The 16,355-nt window shown below is 38.7% G+C and overlaps 1 protein-coding gene across 1 annotated transcript; it reads left to right on the top strand.

Annotated features, from left to right (window-relative positions):
• The first annotated feature begins 1,883 nt into the window (after positions 1 to 1,883).
• LOC147175247 (CD81 antigen-like) lies at positions 1,884 to 13,186 on the top strand. Its single transcript, XM_086073225.1, has 8 exons — positions 1,884 to 2,080; positions 3,860 to 3,974; positions 10,714 to 10,811; positions 10,901 to 10,975; positions 11,039 to 11,152; positions 11,266 to 11,364; positions 12,582 to 12,665; positions 12,762 to 13,186. The coding sequence occupies exons 1-8, from the start codon at positions 2,015 to 2,017 to the stop codon at positions 12,822 to 12,824; spliced, it is 714 nt and encodes a 237-aa protein (XP_085929351.1). The 5' UTR covers positions 1,884 to 2,014; the 3' UTR covers positions 12,825 to 13,186.
• The last annotated feature ends 3,169 nt before the right edge of the window (positions 13,187 to 16,355 follow it).

The following is a 16,355-nucleotide window of genomic DNA, read 5'->3' as shown; positions in this document are numbered from 1 at the left end:
ACGAAAAGGCTTGAATGTGATTCACAACATGCCCGCTGCTTCTCCTCTCATATCAGATGGAGCATGCTCAGAGCATGCAGCCGATTTTTGTGCTCTCCAATTACGCCGCTTCACGGTGCCCAATTACCCCCTTGTCACTCAGGAGGTGTGCATGCATGCACGGGACCCGCCCCTCACAAAACAACAACAATGAATGGAAATGGCTGAAGGCGTCCACTATGATGAATGGAAATGTCGCCCTATCAACAGTGTGCATTGACCATCATTCACTGCTTTTTGTTTTCAATAGCTCGAGACTTAGGATGACTGAAGATGAGACGTGTCTTCTGTTGCGCATCTGCTCTCGACAAAAGGGAGCGTTTGTCTGTTTTTTAATCCGCCAGCAGATGGAGCTGTTGTTCACTGCAAAGAGGAGAAGTTCCTGTCTTGCCCATTATTATATTTGCTGATCTTGAGAGTATACCTCATTCACCCAATGGACACTTCATTATGTACTTCTGCTGAATGTAATGATTATGGTAATTCTCTCTGAGCTAATATAATAATGATTGCTTTTGGCGCACTTGTAGCAAAGTGGACTAGTGGTTAGAATGTCCGCCTCACAGTTTGAGATGCGGGGTTCAAATCCATGCGTCTACAAACTCCTGTTCAAATGCCAGGATTTTTTATGACATGAAAGAATGAGACTCAATAGAAATTATTTGGAACTGTTCCTAACTCCATTTTTTAGCAAGACCACAGTTGCAGCAGAAGAAAAATGACTCCAAAGCATAATGCTGACACCGCCATGAGTCATAGTTATTTTTTTTTTCATCTGCACCTGAAGTTTTAAACAAGGTGGAGGGAATTATGACCAGTTCCAAATGCTAGTCGGTGTTTACACAAAATATTTAGGCCTCTGCTAGACAACAAAACAATGTCAGGAAAAGCTTATTAGAACATCTCAAGTAGAGCTGTCAAATTAGTCGATTAATTGACAAGTAATTGATTATCAAATTAATCAGTAACTATTTTAATCATCAAGTAATCGTTTAGAGCCATTTTCAACAGTAATTATTCACTGATTTCCGTAGTCCTTCATGAAAGAAGACCGACTATCTTCTGTTACCAAACCGGTAACATAGTACATCTATCCCTCCTTTTTTTTCCCAAATCACTACATGAATACAGAGTATGAAATAAACACCGGTTAATAAACAGTAATCAGGGGGTAAATGCTTTTGTAATACATTTTAATGCAAAATTAAAATTAATCCGATTAAGTGAATGAATAATCGATTAAAAATATTCGATAGTGACAGCACTAATCTTGAGTTTGTTTGGGGATTAATCACAGGCTCGTTAAATGGTGGCAGGTGTGTAGTGGCTTTCGTTTAACATGATTTTGAATGTGATTGGTTAATTGTGAGCACAGGGTGTGGACACTTCTGCAACATTATTTCCTTTGTTTATTTGTACTTGCCCTCTCAAAAAGATGTTTTTTTTGGTTTGTTTTTTAAATCAGTTGAGTTATGAAGGTTATAGGTCACATTAATGGTGAAAGAAATTATTCATCTTGGTCTTACCTGTAGCATTTGAACAGGGTGTGTAGACTTTTTTATTTTTATTGCTGTTTGGGCTCGGTTGATTGGCTGTTGACCAGTCTAGTATGTACAGTGACTTTTAAATTATTTGGGGGGGGGGGGGGGGCTATGCATATATTGATGTTTCCTTTTACTTTTTCCATAAAAATCAAACTTATTTATTTTCTTTGTAACGCGAGTTCAGTCTTGGAAACAAAGTGGGGCACCCCGTTGACTCGTGCCGGACGGGGGCCATGTTCTTCCCTCGGTCTTCCCCCTCCTGGTGGGCAGTTCCGTGTCTCAGTTTTCACTCTTCATTATAAAGGAGGAGTTTGCAGCATTGAGGCTCTTATACCTCAACTGGCAGAGAGCGTGCGTGATTCTGGATTGTCGACCGGCCTCAGATACCAACTGGGCTAAAAAGAAGAGAAAGTGACCAAAAAGCTGGCAACATGGCGGTGACCGGATGCACGCAATGCATTAAATATATGTTATTCTTCTTTAATTTTATTTTCTGGGTAAGTTGTTTCTTATCATTTGAACATTTTCACGTTTCGGTTTACAAACTTTGACTGAGCTGTATAACATCTGTGAGGTTTATGGATTTACATGCAGTGCATTTCCCAACTTGCGTGTGAATGGCAGGCGTAGGAGAGCGGCATCAACTGAGCGCACCAAATGTCGCTGTAACCTCACAGTTATTTTCTGCACGGTCAAGCAGCAGTGTGGGATGGCTGAGAGAGGAAGGAGAGGGGAGGATTTCAGGGCTGGGTGGGCTTCAATCGAAACCTCTCACGTTAAACCACGCGACCCTATCAGGAATAGAGTCATGGGCTACAAGGAAAGATTAAAAAATTCCTCAATTGATGGATGATTTCTCACAGACGCCTCGCTTCAGAATAAACACTTAAAAAAGAGATTGGACAGAGCTTTTGGGGGACGGGGTGGGGGCGCTGTGTTGCTTTTGAACCTTCCTCAAGCTCAGGAAATACACAGGCATCACTTATTATTTTTTACATACATTTCTATATGTAACTTGTCAGCATCACATAATACTTCCTGAAAACATGCTAAAATTTGCTTCCCAAATACCCGGAATTGACCAGCTGTGAATTTCCACTTGCTTTTTCTCGCCACTTATCTTTTTTTAGATGAACGACATATCCTGGACGCGCCACACCAGAGCGTTTCCTGTGTTGGTTTTTGCCCCGCTTGTCATTGTGAAAAACTGCCATTTTTCATGTCGAGGATTTGGCTTCCTGTCTCTTGGAGAACAATGCCGTGCAGTCGTGGCACTAAATGTGTGGATGACTTTGTATAAACAAGGGAATAAGGGCAATTTTGTACAATCACAGCCTGTGGTCTGCATTCCAACAGAGGGGAGATAATGTAGAAGTTTTTTTATTTTTTTATTTTTTGAGGCCATGGACGGTGCTATAGGTCACTGTCATGTCAGGATGTCCTCTCATCACTTCCTTTAACCTATTAAGGCCTAAAGCGCCTGGCCAACCATGCCTCTAAAACGTAAGGGTGACTTTTGAGTCACTTCCCGAAAACCTGCAGTTTTCCTGGAAATTAAACAATATTAAAAAAATATATATATTGATATCTCAGCTCCCGAAGCAGATAGAAACGTAATTCCAAAAACATTTCAGCGCTTACACCTGTGGCGTTCACACAAACATATGTTTATTATTATAAACCTTCAATATATATATATATATATATTTTTTTAAATCAACTAACAAATGTCGAATCTGCGGGTATATAACTCCAAATATATTTACCTTCAACAGTAAACACTGGAGCGTACTGTCTTGTCATAACCTCGGGGGATCGGGATAATTATTCGTCGTCCATTCCGTTGCAAAGCCGTCAAAATCTTCACCATCCTCATTGTCTACAAACACATTTCTTAACAATATGTCACTGTCGACTCGTTAAACTCATTTGAATTCCTCACGCGCCGTCGTCAATCGCGTCTTTTATTTTATAACTCCCGCGAATCTGCGTCAACCATAAACGCTCGAATAAAATTCCAGGACATGCTACGAGGCACACGTCACCCTCTCGTGTATATTCTGATGCATTTAATCGGCTAATAGACCAAGAATTGGTCAAAACAAAACAAAATGACATATCCGCTCTCTCGGTGTATACACGCACAAATGTTAGCAGAAAGTTTACAACACCAATTTAATCTTAACATTGTAACTTCCATAAAGTTTGGATTTCTCCTTGCAAGACGAGAATAACTATGACATAATGATGACAGTTTATCCCTCTTTTCATTGCAGCTGGCTGGAGGAGTGATTTTAGGAGTGGCCCTGTGGCTCCGTCATGACAGTCAAACAAGCAACCTCCTCATTCTTCAGTTTGAAGGGCAGCAGGCACCCGGCACCTTCTACATCAGTGAGTCAAATGGTTTCTCACAACAACCAATCACGGCTCGCCTATTTTCAGAGTTCGGTCATGTGATGTTCACAAACTGAGCCGCGATTGGTCGTTACCTGAGCCTTCGTCATATTGAGGACAGTTTCTAATAATGTATCTTTGCCCCCCTTTGCAAAACATTACGTCCTGTTTTCCAAAAGATGCGCACATGGAAAAACAGGTGCAAACTTGATTGCTCATTCAAATTGATGCGGAAGTTAATCTAATAACGAGACTCACCGCCGTGCAGTTGATTTCCCTCATCCAAGGTGGAGTATATGCAAATGGATATATTTAGCACGCACATTGTCGCCTACAATAATGAAAACTACAACCAAAAATAATGAAAATATGTTTGATTGATTGTTTTGAAAATTTTAAGCATATTTAGTTTCCATGTGTTGTTATTTTACGAATATTGAGAGGAGGGGAGACTGCGCCATGAGATGATGTCATATGAGAGCGTCTCCCTGCTACTCGTCTGACTGTCAACAAAAGACGAAAGTTCACGTCTTTTATTAACTCCAGAAATATTCCAATGTCTTCGTACACCCAAACATACCTTACTTTATCGTGCGCCGCCAATATTTGGCATTTTGACAAGTTTCGGCATCAGCTTTTTTAACGAATCGGAGCGGTGAATGCTTGCGAATGTGGCGGATTTAGGGTTTTCATCAGGGTTTGTAAGATGTTCACAGACAGTTTTGACTTAGACATTTCAAACATATTTAGACCGTTTTTCACTGTCTGGGAAGATTTTTTTCAAAACATTTTTACGAACCCTGACGAAAATGAGCTACATTCATTTGCCTATGTCGCTCAGTGAGATACAAATAACTTTTCATTTAGGGATTTATTTAAATTTCCACTTCAGAAAAAAAATATGCTGACACTGGAAACGCCGGTTTTTCATTTATTTTTATTTTTTTAAGAAATTATGTTGAGATTTTGGAAAACTATTTATAGCAGAAACTTTAGGGAACTATTTACTTGCTTAGTTTTTAATTTAGCTTAACACATGCTGAAGAAGCTCCCTGCAATTTTGGTTATAATTTTTAAACAAAGCTGTCAATTCTTTATGAAATTAAAAGAAAAAAGTAGTTGGTTTTTTTTGCACTAACATTTTCTCTTTTACTGCAAATGAATATCGGCTTGAATTAAAATATCGGTTATCGTCTCCTTGACTACTAATAATCGGTGTCAGCCCTGAAAAAAACATATCGGTCTATTACTAATTTGTTTGCGACTACATTTTTTTACTTGTAACGTTCTCTCTGGTCAAAACGTGACGTGGTATCCCATCCTTGCCATCTTGTGCTGCCACTATCGAATATTTTTAGAATCAATTAATCTATTGATTATTCAATCGATTAATCGACTAATTGATTCATTTTAATTTGGCATTAAAGTTATTACTAAAGCATTTTTTTCCTTGATTACTGTTTATTAACCAGTGATTGGTGTTTATTTCGTACTTCGTATTCTTATAGTGATTAAAAAATAATAATAATTCAAAATTGTTTTCCAAAAAACAGATGTTTGCAAATGTCTTATTTTGATTAAACACAGAAGAGAATCAGTCTTCTTTCATTAAGGACTACAAAAATCAGTGAACAATTGCTGTTGATATGCTGAAATCAGAGGATTTGGACAATTTTGAATTAAAAAATGGCTCCAAAGCATTACTCGGTTATTAAAAATAGCTGTCGATCAGTTTGATAATCGATTACTTGTCGATTAATCGATTAATTTTGACAGCTCTATTGCCATCTTTCATTTGCAAAACCTGTTTGAATGGCCAAAATTTGCATTTTATTTTTATCGACACGCTGAAAAATCCACCCCTCCAAATTTATTTTCACAATTCTTGAAAATGTAAATAAAAATAGGTGGATGGAAACCATTATTCAAGTGAGTTTGATCCTGGATCTGAATGTGTATACCGAATGAAGTGATCGTTGAGTCGGCGTCCATCTCCAGAGCGATGCTTAAATATTTAATAGCAGGAAGGGAAACATTGGCTGGAGGAGAATGTTAAATGGAGCCTTGGCACATATCCTTATTAAATCAAATGTATTTTATTTTCTAAATGTATTCAACCCTTGCAAGTTGCTCCGCCATGACTTACAGACAACTCGTCTCCCGTTAGGAAGGTCATTTTGAAGAACGCCCAAAATAAAGGCTTACTTTCATATGGGGGCACAAATGTCAACTTGTATTTGACCTCTAAGAAAAGACCAGGAAACGGGACCCGCGTCAATCCGCAGCGTGACATTTTTACCCGGCTGTCAGTCTGACACTCTGAAGGTGATGCATTCAATCTTACAGCCCCGAGTCCATCAAAAAAGAAAAAGAAAAATGGCTCTCATGCTCCCTCCAGAGAGGCCATATGTTGTCAACAGATGTTGCGGCTGGTGTGGGCACTGAGTAACGAGCGTGTGAGCACGGTGCGAAAATAAAGCCATCGTGTGTTCACCCGCTCTGAAGTTTTTGAAGAGTGTTATTACAGTTTCTTCTACAAAATCACAACTGAATACCAGAATCAGGAATGTGCCCCTCAGGTTGCCTCAGCGCTTTAGCTAATGGCGTCCATCATTTTCCTCCTCGTTCCTTCAGTCACCCGCAGGCTGGCCCCAAAACATGCGAAACATGATACGATTTAAACATTTTCCTCATGTTGCCTTGTTGTGGCGGTGAACTGCTGTGAACCCATTCATTTCAATTTGGCCTTGCCGTGTTCTCCCATACTTCCCTCCTCACTAAGTATAAGGAAGCATCACAAACTCGGGCTTTTTATAGAGGAAAGGCCCACTAGTGATTTTGGAGAGGCCCACCCAAGCGAGATCAAGGGAATGTTGCTTTCTTTCGCCCGCCCTTAAACATACGCCCCGGCATAATTCAAATAACCTTGGACATCTGCACATTAACCCTCAAATTAGAGTTGAGCCTGGATGTTTTTAGCACGCTGGCGCAGCAACCTGGTGTTTATGTAAGGCTCAAAATACATATTGTCCAAACTCTGAGGCAGTGCTCGAGCGCAGTTGCTGCTGGCACAGCGCTCGACTGACAATCTTCGCAGACTTGTTTCAGAATGGAGAAAGGGAAGGTCAGTGAAACAAATGACAATTTTGAGACGCACCTCTTAATTGGATAGTCTTGAGGGTATGCGAGACCCCCTGAATCTTTGTTACATGTTTCCGTACTAGTCTTAACACAGAATTCTGATTCATATTGAATATGTGGAATAAGAATTAGGCAGATTATCCCGTCTGTTTTCATCCATCTAATGAGGCGGCCATTTTGTCTCATCAAGTCTAGTTTAATGCTTTTTAATTGTGTTTTTAATGCAACTTAAAACACATTTATTAATGCCCAAAACAATCAGCCAATTATTTTCCCTTTAAAATGTTAGCATCGAATAAAAACGAAGTTTCCGATACTGTGAAAGTACCCTGAATGCACCATTTTGCTTGCGTAGCATTAGCAACTAGCAAGTGTGTAGGTTATGTTATCCTGTTGTCGCTAAGCGACCTTGAAGCAAATTACACCCCAGTTGGAGTTAACTGTAAAACTAAACACACGACGGTAAGAATTACATCCACTGTATATTTAAATACAAAACATGCTTTGTTATTAAAACCTCGCGCTAATGCTACAAGAGAGGGGAGGATCCCATTCAAATGCTAACAGGAAGTTAACATTGACGTCGGGAGTGTTTTTCCTTCAAATAATGAATATTCGCACACAAGTGCTGTGGTAACGCATACCTACACGTAAGATAACACGACGCAAAGGCACAAATTCTTCCCAATGTGTGGAAAAATGAGTTATTTTAATAGAATTCAATAGAAGTCTAGTCCAGTAACTTTCTTCTGTACTCACTTTAAGTGTGTACACCGTGAATGCACGGCACCACACTGCCCCCAAGAGGCCAAAACTCACAGGAACAGTCAGTATTTGCTCTTACTGTTTTTTCAGTTGCTATTTTAGTTTATTCTATTCTTATTTCACTTTCTTGTTTTATTTTGTCATTGCCCTTACAAGTTATATTTAAAGTTGATATTTCAAGAATTCAAAGACTTTCTATACTCAAAATTCAAGGATGCAAACATCCAACGAGATATTTTTAAATAATCGGCAGATTAATCGGTAATCAGTATTTTTTTCTGACAAAAATTGGTATTAGCATCGGCCTCAAAAACTGATTATCTACACACGCACACACATACACACACATGCATACTTATATGCATATACTGTTTATACATTACAATCTTTCATCGTAATTAATTGCATGATTTCCATAGTTAACTTGCAAATTATCTGTTCTAAATGCACAATATTTTTTTACATTTAATTAAATTGTTTCACATTTTTCATATTCTTGTTAATAAACATAAAAGTTTTCAAATGCAGAGCAGTTGCTTTTTGGAATATGAAAAAACTCGTGGACTCCAGGCCATTTTGTCACTAGTTCCCACAAATAGTGTAAATATATTTTAAGACAACACAACGGGTTTCCCTATAATTCTTCATCTTACGAAGACACATACAATTAATTGCTTCCAACTTTGGGGATGTATGAAAAAAAATGTGTGTGGGGGGGTACGAGCCACTTAAGTAGGCTATATACTGTATACTGTTCTCTTTCTTACCGCCCGATGTGCTTTTATTAGTTCCAATATATCTTCTAACAGCAATGTACTAAACCAAGCAGGTACTAAATAGTCAACATGATCTGGAATAAAACTTCACAGCTGAAATAAAAATTTTAGTAGGTGCTGCCTCGTTGATCATCGGAATCGTCCCGATTATTTTTCGGGGTCAGGTTCACGTGGCACCCAGTAGCTAGGAGGAGTTTGTCGGGCTAAGTCATAAGAACAGACTACAGGCCAATGCAAAAAAATAAAAATAAAAAATGGCATAGACTAAGGAAATTACTGTAACTGCTATTATGGTTCTTGTGTCCCAGTACACAAAGCAAAGTCACATTTTCTACTTTCGAAAAATCTCATCACCACCAAACAAAAATTCTACAAAAGGTAGTGATTAAGTAATTGTAGCACTCTCAACTATATGTGCTCAGCCACTTTCACTCTGTCTCAGTCCTGAAGGCTCATTTACAGTATGACCCCTTTTAATGATTAATCCTTATCATAGATCAACAAGCACTCACTAAAACTGGGACCAATGTGAAAGACGGCTGGGACTGACTTTGCAACCTTTTTTTTTTGTAAATAGTGGCTAAGAAGAGAAGAAGAGAGACATCCAAGTGGGGCTTTTAGTGGCGGTTCGACCCCCCTGCCTCCCCCTCCCCTATAGAGATTACACAGAGAGACAAGAAATAAATGAACCTTCCCCGGTGCCGTCTCAATGGCCTTCAAACCTCAAAGGGTGTTGTCATAGTAATGGAAGGCAGTGGAAATAATGGCTGCTTTTGCCACATTGCTGGGTTACCAAGCCTGGTAGCTGGGCTCGCTCAGAGAAAAAAAAAAAAAAAAAAGAGAGGAGGGGGGTATAGCAAGAAGGCTGATGGAGATATATGGCCGCTTTTCGCAGAGAGTCCGAATCTGTCCGTCTCCTTTTCGAGCACCGTCAGGCTGCATTAGTGTGGCTGCTGTTTTCCGAATCAGACTGCTTTTAAAGCATCTGCCTGAAAGGATTTCATTCTTCCGGCGACGTTTCAGTGGGGAGGGAAAGATAAAGGGCAAAAGGCCTTGGAAATGCTGAGTTTGAAAGTACGCTGACACGCTGTTGAATGTGCGGAACACTTTTTACCTTAATCTTGCTTTTACCTGATGAATTCTGATGTGGTGTCAGTGCCTTTGTATGAGATCGTTTTATTCCTGTTCCTGATGTAGGCTTACTTATAATGTGCAAAGAAGCGGGCATCCGACTATTAAACGCACTGTGTTGCAAGAATTTTAGCTTTTGTTCCATTTTCAACTTTGTATTATTATCATTATTGTTGTTATTATTATTATTGTTATTGCAGAAAAAATGCACAGTGTGTACATTCGCTTTTTATTTGTATTTTTTTAAGCTTTTGCAACAAATTATTATTTCAGTAATTTATTTGATGAATCAGATTTAAAAACAATGTTCAAATTCCTATCTCCTGACTTAAAATAAACAAATTAAAAAAACAGCATTGGTTCAAATCAACAGTGCCCAAAAATAAATAAATTATGATCCAGTTTCTGGTTACTGGCTATATAACGTTATTTTTCAAATTAAAAGTTTGTTTTTAATTATTATTATTTTGGTTAAAAACAAAGATAATCAGTCTAATGTCATAGAAAATCTTTACTGTTGAGCTGAAATGTTGAGCATTTGGGCACATTTAAATAAAAAAATGTTTTAATGCATTTCTCTTGGCGGTGCGCACGTTTCCTGCGTGGGTTAGATAATGCCGAGGGTGAGAGGTCAGAGGGGTTTATTACACGTGCGTGTCTGAAAGGCACTTCCCGGCCTGAGGCTCCGCCCCTTCTCCCCACACAGGATCTGGGAGCTGTTTATCTCCAGGATGTCAATAATGTCGTGTCACCCTTCAGGGAGCGCGAGAGACATCCAGGAAGTCCATTACCGAACAGTGTATGGATCAATGAACAAGGAACATACAGTGCACGCTCTCCGTTGTCTTTGCCGCCTCCTGGTGGCGGTGGCGAGCATAACTTCTTTGCCTCATGTATTATTCCACGTTTGTGTTTTTTGGCAGGCGTGTACATACTAATAGCTGTAGGCGCGGTGATGATGCTGGTGGGCTTTCTCGGCTGTTACGGTGCCATCCAAGAATCTCAGTGCTTGTTGGGAACGGTGAGAAGTTTTGACTTTAGAATACAAATGACACTCTTATGGACAAAAAGTCTTGGGAAGTGGAATTACATTCAAACTCTTTTCTGCAGTTCTTCTTCTTTTTGGTCATCCTCTTCGCCTGTGAAGTGGCCGCAGCCATCTGGGGTTTCATGAACAGAGACACCGTGAGGACATGTGCAACAGTCGCTCAGTGATTCTGATTGACATTAACGACAAGCTGTCCACAGATCTCCAAAGAATTGATCAACTTCTACGACTCGGCATACATCAAGGCCGTGGACGTCTCGGGCTCCTCCAGTAAAGACGCCGCCATCAAGGTGCTGGATGTTTTTCACACCACGGTAAGTAAGCATGGACAAAATACAACTTTTGTACTAAGTGAAACGATGCAGGTGTACCAAATTTTGTGGCCGGTTAGACTACATTTGTGATTTGTGTCTTTGGCTCCATCCAGCTCGACTGTTGCGGTAAAGGAGACGACACGGCGCTCTTCAAACAAGTCGTCGGCACTTTATGTCCCAGAAAGTCTCCAGAAGATTTTCTCAGGTCTCAGGTAGTGAAGGTTTCCTTATTTATTTTAGCATTTTCCATTCCATTGTTTATGCATAGCCAAATTGATCTTTAATCATGTCACAGCCCTTTTCTGTATGATGTATTTTGCATACTGGAGGCTGTCTCAGTTCTGTTAGTATTAATTGACACTAAGGACGCACACATACCGATATTACTCAAAATCCACATGATAATTTCATGAAGCACATACGGTACTTTTGCTAGTTAAATGAACTTATTTCTTCTTATAACCAAGGTTACTTTAGTTAATGAAAACGAACGAAAAAACTAAAATTAAAAAACGAAATAAAATAAAAACGAAAATCCTTTTTAAAGTTTACAAAACTAACTAAAACGAACTATAATTATAACGAAAATGTCCTTCGCTTTAGTCTTTGGTAATTAATTTAATACATGAGCCTTTGGGGATGATTTTTAATGTGATTTTAAGTCGATTTTTTTCCCACTATTAACCGGAATAAGGACGTTTGAAAGTGTGTCACACAGAAGTGACGCCATCTAGCGGCAGCCAATAGAAAATCACCTTCAGATGACGTCACTCTATTTGCCTGCTTGACGTTTGGCTCCAATGGCTCGGCTCGCCTGCTTTTTCATTTAACTCAGCCAAAATTAATTTGTTTTCGTTTTTTTCATTTTACCATGGTGTTTATGAAATATTGCACACAAGTAATACAAAAAAAAACACTGAAACTAACTAAAACTAAACTAAAATTAAGCATTTTTTTAAATAACTAAAACGAATAAAAACAGAACCACTCTGAAAACTAATTAAAATGAACTACATTTAAAAAACAAAACAAAATCAAAACCCTGGTTGTAACTCAATTGCGTTATTTTGGGTGTAATTCCACATTAATGTGCTCAACTATTAACTAGTGTTATGTTTTATGTACATTTGAAAGAACAAGAGTAAAAACAGAAAGTATTTCAAGATCAGCCTCGTTTTTACTGAAGAGAATACAGAGAGATTCTATTCAACATCTCATTCCTCTCCCATCCTGCATTTTATGCCTATAGCAAGCAATGGTCCATTTTATGATGTACAGTGGACCCCCGCACACTGCAGATTTGTAGATTAACAAACAATCTTTACAATATTTTTTTATTTTATTGTTAGGTTTTTTTTTTTTTAAGTAAAATGTAAAAACTGTCCAAACGAAACGTGTCACTCATCACCTGCGATTTACTTCCAAACAGAGCTGTCACGACAAACTGATCGAGCTCTTTTCCGAGAAGCTTTATCTGATTGGCCTCGCCGCGCTGGTGGTGGCCGTCATCATGGTGAGCTGGGTCCCCCCACCCCCCACCCACCCCGGTCTCACTTGCATACAAGAATAATGTGAGTCAAAGTCGATTTTTTCTTTCCTTCCCTTGTAGATCTTTGAGATGATCTTCACCATGGTGCTCTGCTGCGGGATCCATAACGCCCCGGCATACTGAACCCACACGGTGATGAGCTCCGTGACACTTTGGTTGTTTTTTTATGCAGTCGCTCCTTTCTCCTTTTAGTAGAACACAGCATGGTGGATATTTTTGCTTTTGTTTTATTTTATACTAAAAAATACATTTTGGATGTTGTCTATTTATCATAGGGCATAACCATAACTTTCCTATATCTATACAGTGTATATATAGTATGCTGTGGAATAATTTGTTGTTTTTGATGGATGTATAAATTGTACATATGCACGTCTTATGTTCATAACAGGACAAGTCACGTTTGATTGTAACATCTCCGTGTTGCAGACTTACCATCTTATTATCACACCGCAGTGTGTTTAATAAACAATCTTCGTGCTGTATCATCTGTGCAGATTCTTTTGTCTCCTGCAGCATTGTGGGTAAGTGGTTGGTGCACATATTAAGATGTCAAGCAGTCACTGTAACACTATGAAAACAACTGAAAAGCAGTGGCATTGGTTACGGCGTTACTGGAAGTTGATTGAGTGGCTGTAATGCCTTACGTCACCACAAGGAGGCAGACTGATCAACGTTTCATCTCTGAACAATTCGTACCGCACACTCACTCCCATACAACATCCAAAACCCACCTGACTTGTATTTCTGGCACAGACACGCCCAGTGCACGGTTCTCGTCACTGAACCTCGCTGATGATGTCACGGGCGCAAATCCCGCCAGTTTGGATTGCTGCAATGAAGCCCGTGAGTGGTTAAGATATGTTTTTTAGTTCTCTGTGATGCACAGGTGGTGATCAACTGGTTGACTGAATGGGAATAGTAACATGTCATTTATATTAGTGAAGAAAGGCCTACATAGTTAAGGCAAAACTGGACTTTTCAATTGCTTGTACTAAAATTGTTGGGGCTCCCTCGAAATCAAGTGTAAAATAAGCCATATAGAAGTAAATCTTTTGGGATCTGTCGCTGAAAATGTGTGTTGGTGAGCTGTTTTGTACTTCGTCCACACTGTTACGTAACCATATGTAAATTAGCCCTTATTTGCATAATAAACACACCCAGTTTCCCTGCCCATGACATGATCAGCAAGGCTAGTTAACTAAAGATCAAGAGCCACTTTCAAGCAGAGGCTGGACTACTCTGCACTACTTTTGTCCTGGATGCGAAAAGTTCAGTTTCCTCAAGTCCATTTTTTGTTCTTCGTTTATCTAATGGATGGATAAAAAAAAAAAAGAAAAAAAGTAAAACTCTCTATATCAATCCCCCCCCACAATAATTTGAGACTTTTTGTATTTCACTGTAGCTAATTCCGTTTTAATTTTATTTACTTTTATTTTTTCCCCCTTCCAATTTGAGTTATTTCGTATTTTTTCGTGACCTACAATAACCTGACTCAATGCAACAATTTCGCGGCGTAACACATTCTGTAGCCGGTAAAGTTGGGCCTTCAAAATAAAAGTATTTCAATAAAATAATAGTTACCCCGCATTTTTTTTTAATGTGTTGATATACGCTACACTTACAAGTTACTAACTACTACTAGTACTACTACTAGAAGCAACAAACGATTATACCACAAACAATATAGCATCGTTAAAACTTAGTAAAGACTTCTGGTTAAACGTTGCCAGCAGGCCTTCCTGGTACTTTTAATGAGAGCAATGGAGTGTGACGTTCCCGTGGCACGAGGCAGCCATTGTGTGCGACCAACCGCAAAGTGTGCGAGAGCAGCTCAAACAATGATTTCACTTTTTGGCCTGATAAACTTGAACATGTTTGACGGTCATCTGATCTCGATTAGGCAGCGATGACGCATAGTTTACTTTATTGTTCTGTGGTGTAGTTAAGCTTCACTTTATCTCAAAACGTTGCTCAAGTTAACCTAATGTTTCCCATTATTGATCATCACAGATCGGATTATAGATACAAATTGTTTAACGAGCCATATAGTACACACACATTTACTGTAGTTACCAAAGTGGCCAGCAGAGGTCACCGTTGCAACTACTCCAAAGCTACGTATATAGTACAGTACAGTCATTTGACCGTACTGTTTAGTTCTTATGAAAAGAATTCTTGAAAATAATAAAATAAAAAGTTTTATTCAATATGAACTAGATGTTTACATTGTTGGTGTCAGATATTTTCGATAAATCCCCACATCCAGCTGTTGTAACGGGATATTTGCCAATATCTTCCTCACTGTTTGGATCATTCCATCAAAAAGACAATTTTATTGTGAACGCTGTTGATCATAATAGCGTTCTTCCGGAGAATTATCTGGCTACTATTACTGTACTAGCACCATATTATTTGCAGAGCAGTTGCCTGGCGACGGTTGCAGACATCAGCTTGTTGCTGGCATGTGCCAACAAAAATTTTCCCACATTAACCTGAGCTCCCCTCCTTAAAAACAAATGTTTCAAAAATTGTATGCAGATTTTGTGAAAATGCGCAAAACGGATATGCGATTTATGCCCATTTCCCTCCGCTCTTCTTTTGGGAATATGCGTCGCGAGATGATGTTGTAGTGATGGAACTTTGGGACAATGGGGAGTTCCAGGTGGGAATGTTGGTTTTGACGGACTGAACGGAAGTAGTTTGTCTCTGGCTTTGCTCCCGCATGTAAAAGAAGTGTGGCGTTATTTTGAAAGCTGATGTTAACTCATTCACTGCCATTGACGGCTATAGACGTCAAAAAATTCATTTGAACTATTTCTATCCGTTTAAAATTTTTCCCTACTTTTGTTAAAAATAGTATGAAAACCTAGAATGTTTTTATTGTATTAGAACAGATATAAAATTTGTGATTAATCGTGAGAAAACTAGTGAAGTCATGCGATTAATTATGATTCAAAATTGTAATCGCCTGACGCCCCTAATTTTTAATAATCTTTTCTTTAAAAAAAAACAATTAAAAAAATTATTACAATTATTTTATTATTATTATTTTTTGAAGAAAATATTTTTTTAAATTAGGAGCGAGCATCAGGCAATACATTTTTTTAATCAGAATTAATCGCGTGACTTCACTAGTTAACTCACGATTAATCACAAATTTTATGTTAAAAAATGTTAAACTAATAGAAATAGTTCAAATGAATTATAGCCGTCAATGGCAGTGAATGAGTTAATAAAGCCATCTAAAAAAATGTTTTTTCTTTAATTAATTATAAAAAGAATCGTGTTTCTTCGTCTCCCCAGACATATCTTACGTTATCATCCGCCATTTATCGTGTGACGTAGTATCGGTCAAAACGTGCGACGTATATCCGGCCGTGTAGTCGTTTCCTTTTTTTGATACGCTTCAAAAACCATCCCTTCCAAGCATAAAAACAATTTTTTGCGAATTTTGGGCCTTTTTGCAAATTTCTAGCATTTCCATTCAGTTTATCTTTCGCAATTCTTACAAATTCCAATAAAAATAGATGGATGGAAACCCACCTAATAATAACAGCATTTTCACTCACGGTGGCAGCACTTCATACAGTCGTGTTTATTTGGTGCATAAACATCCCCAAACACAAATCCTGTACCCCACCAGGGCATCAA

Source organism: Leptonotus elevatus, chromosome 4, assembly GCF_054856555.1.
Source record: "Leptonotus elevatus isolate MCC_2025b chromosome 4, RoL_Lele_1.0, whole genome shotgun sequence".
Classification (NCBI taxonomy): domain Eukaryota; kingdom Metazoa; phylum Chordata; class Actinopteri; order Syngnathiformes; family Syngnathidae; genus Leptonotus; species Leptonotus elevatus.
This window is presented reverse-complemented; position numbering and strand designations above follow the sequence as displayed.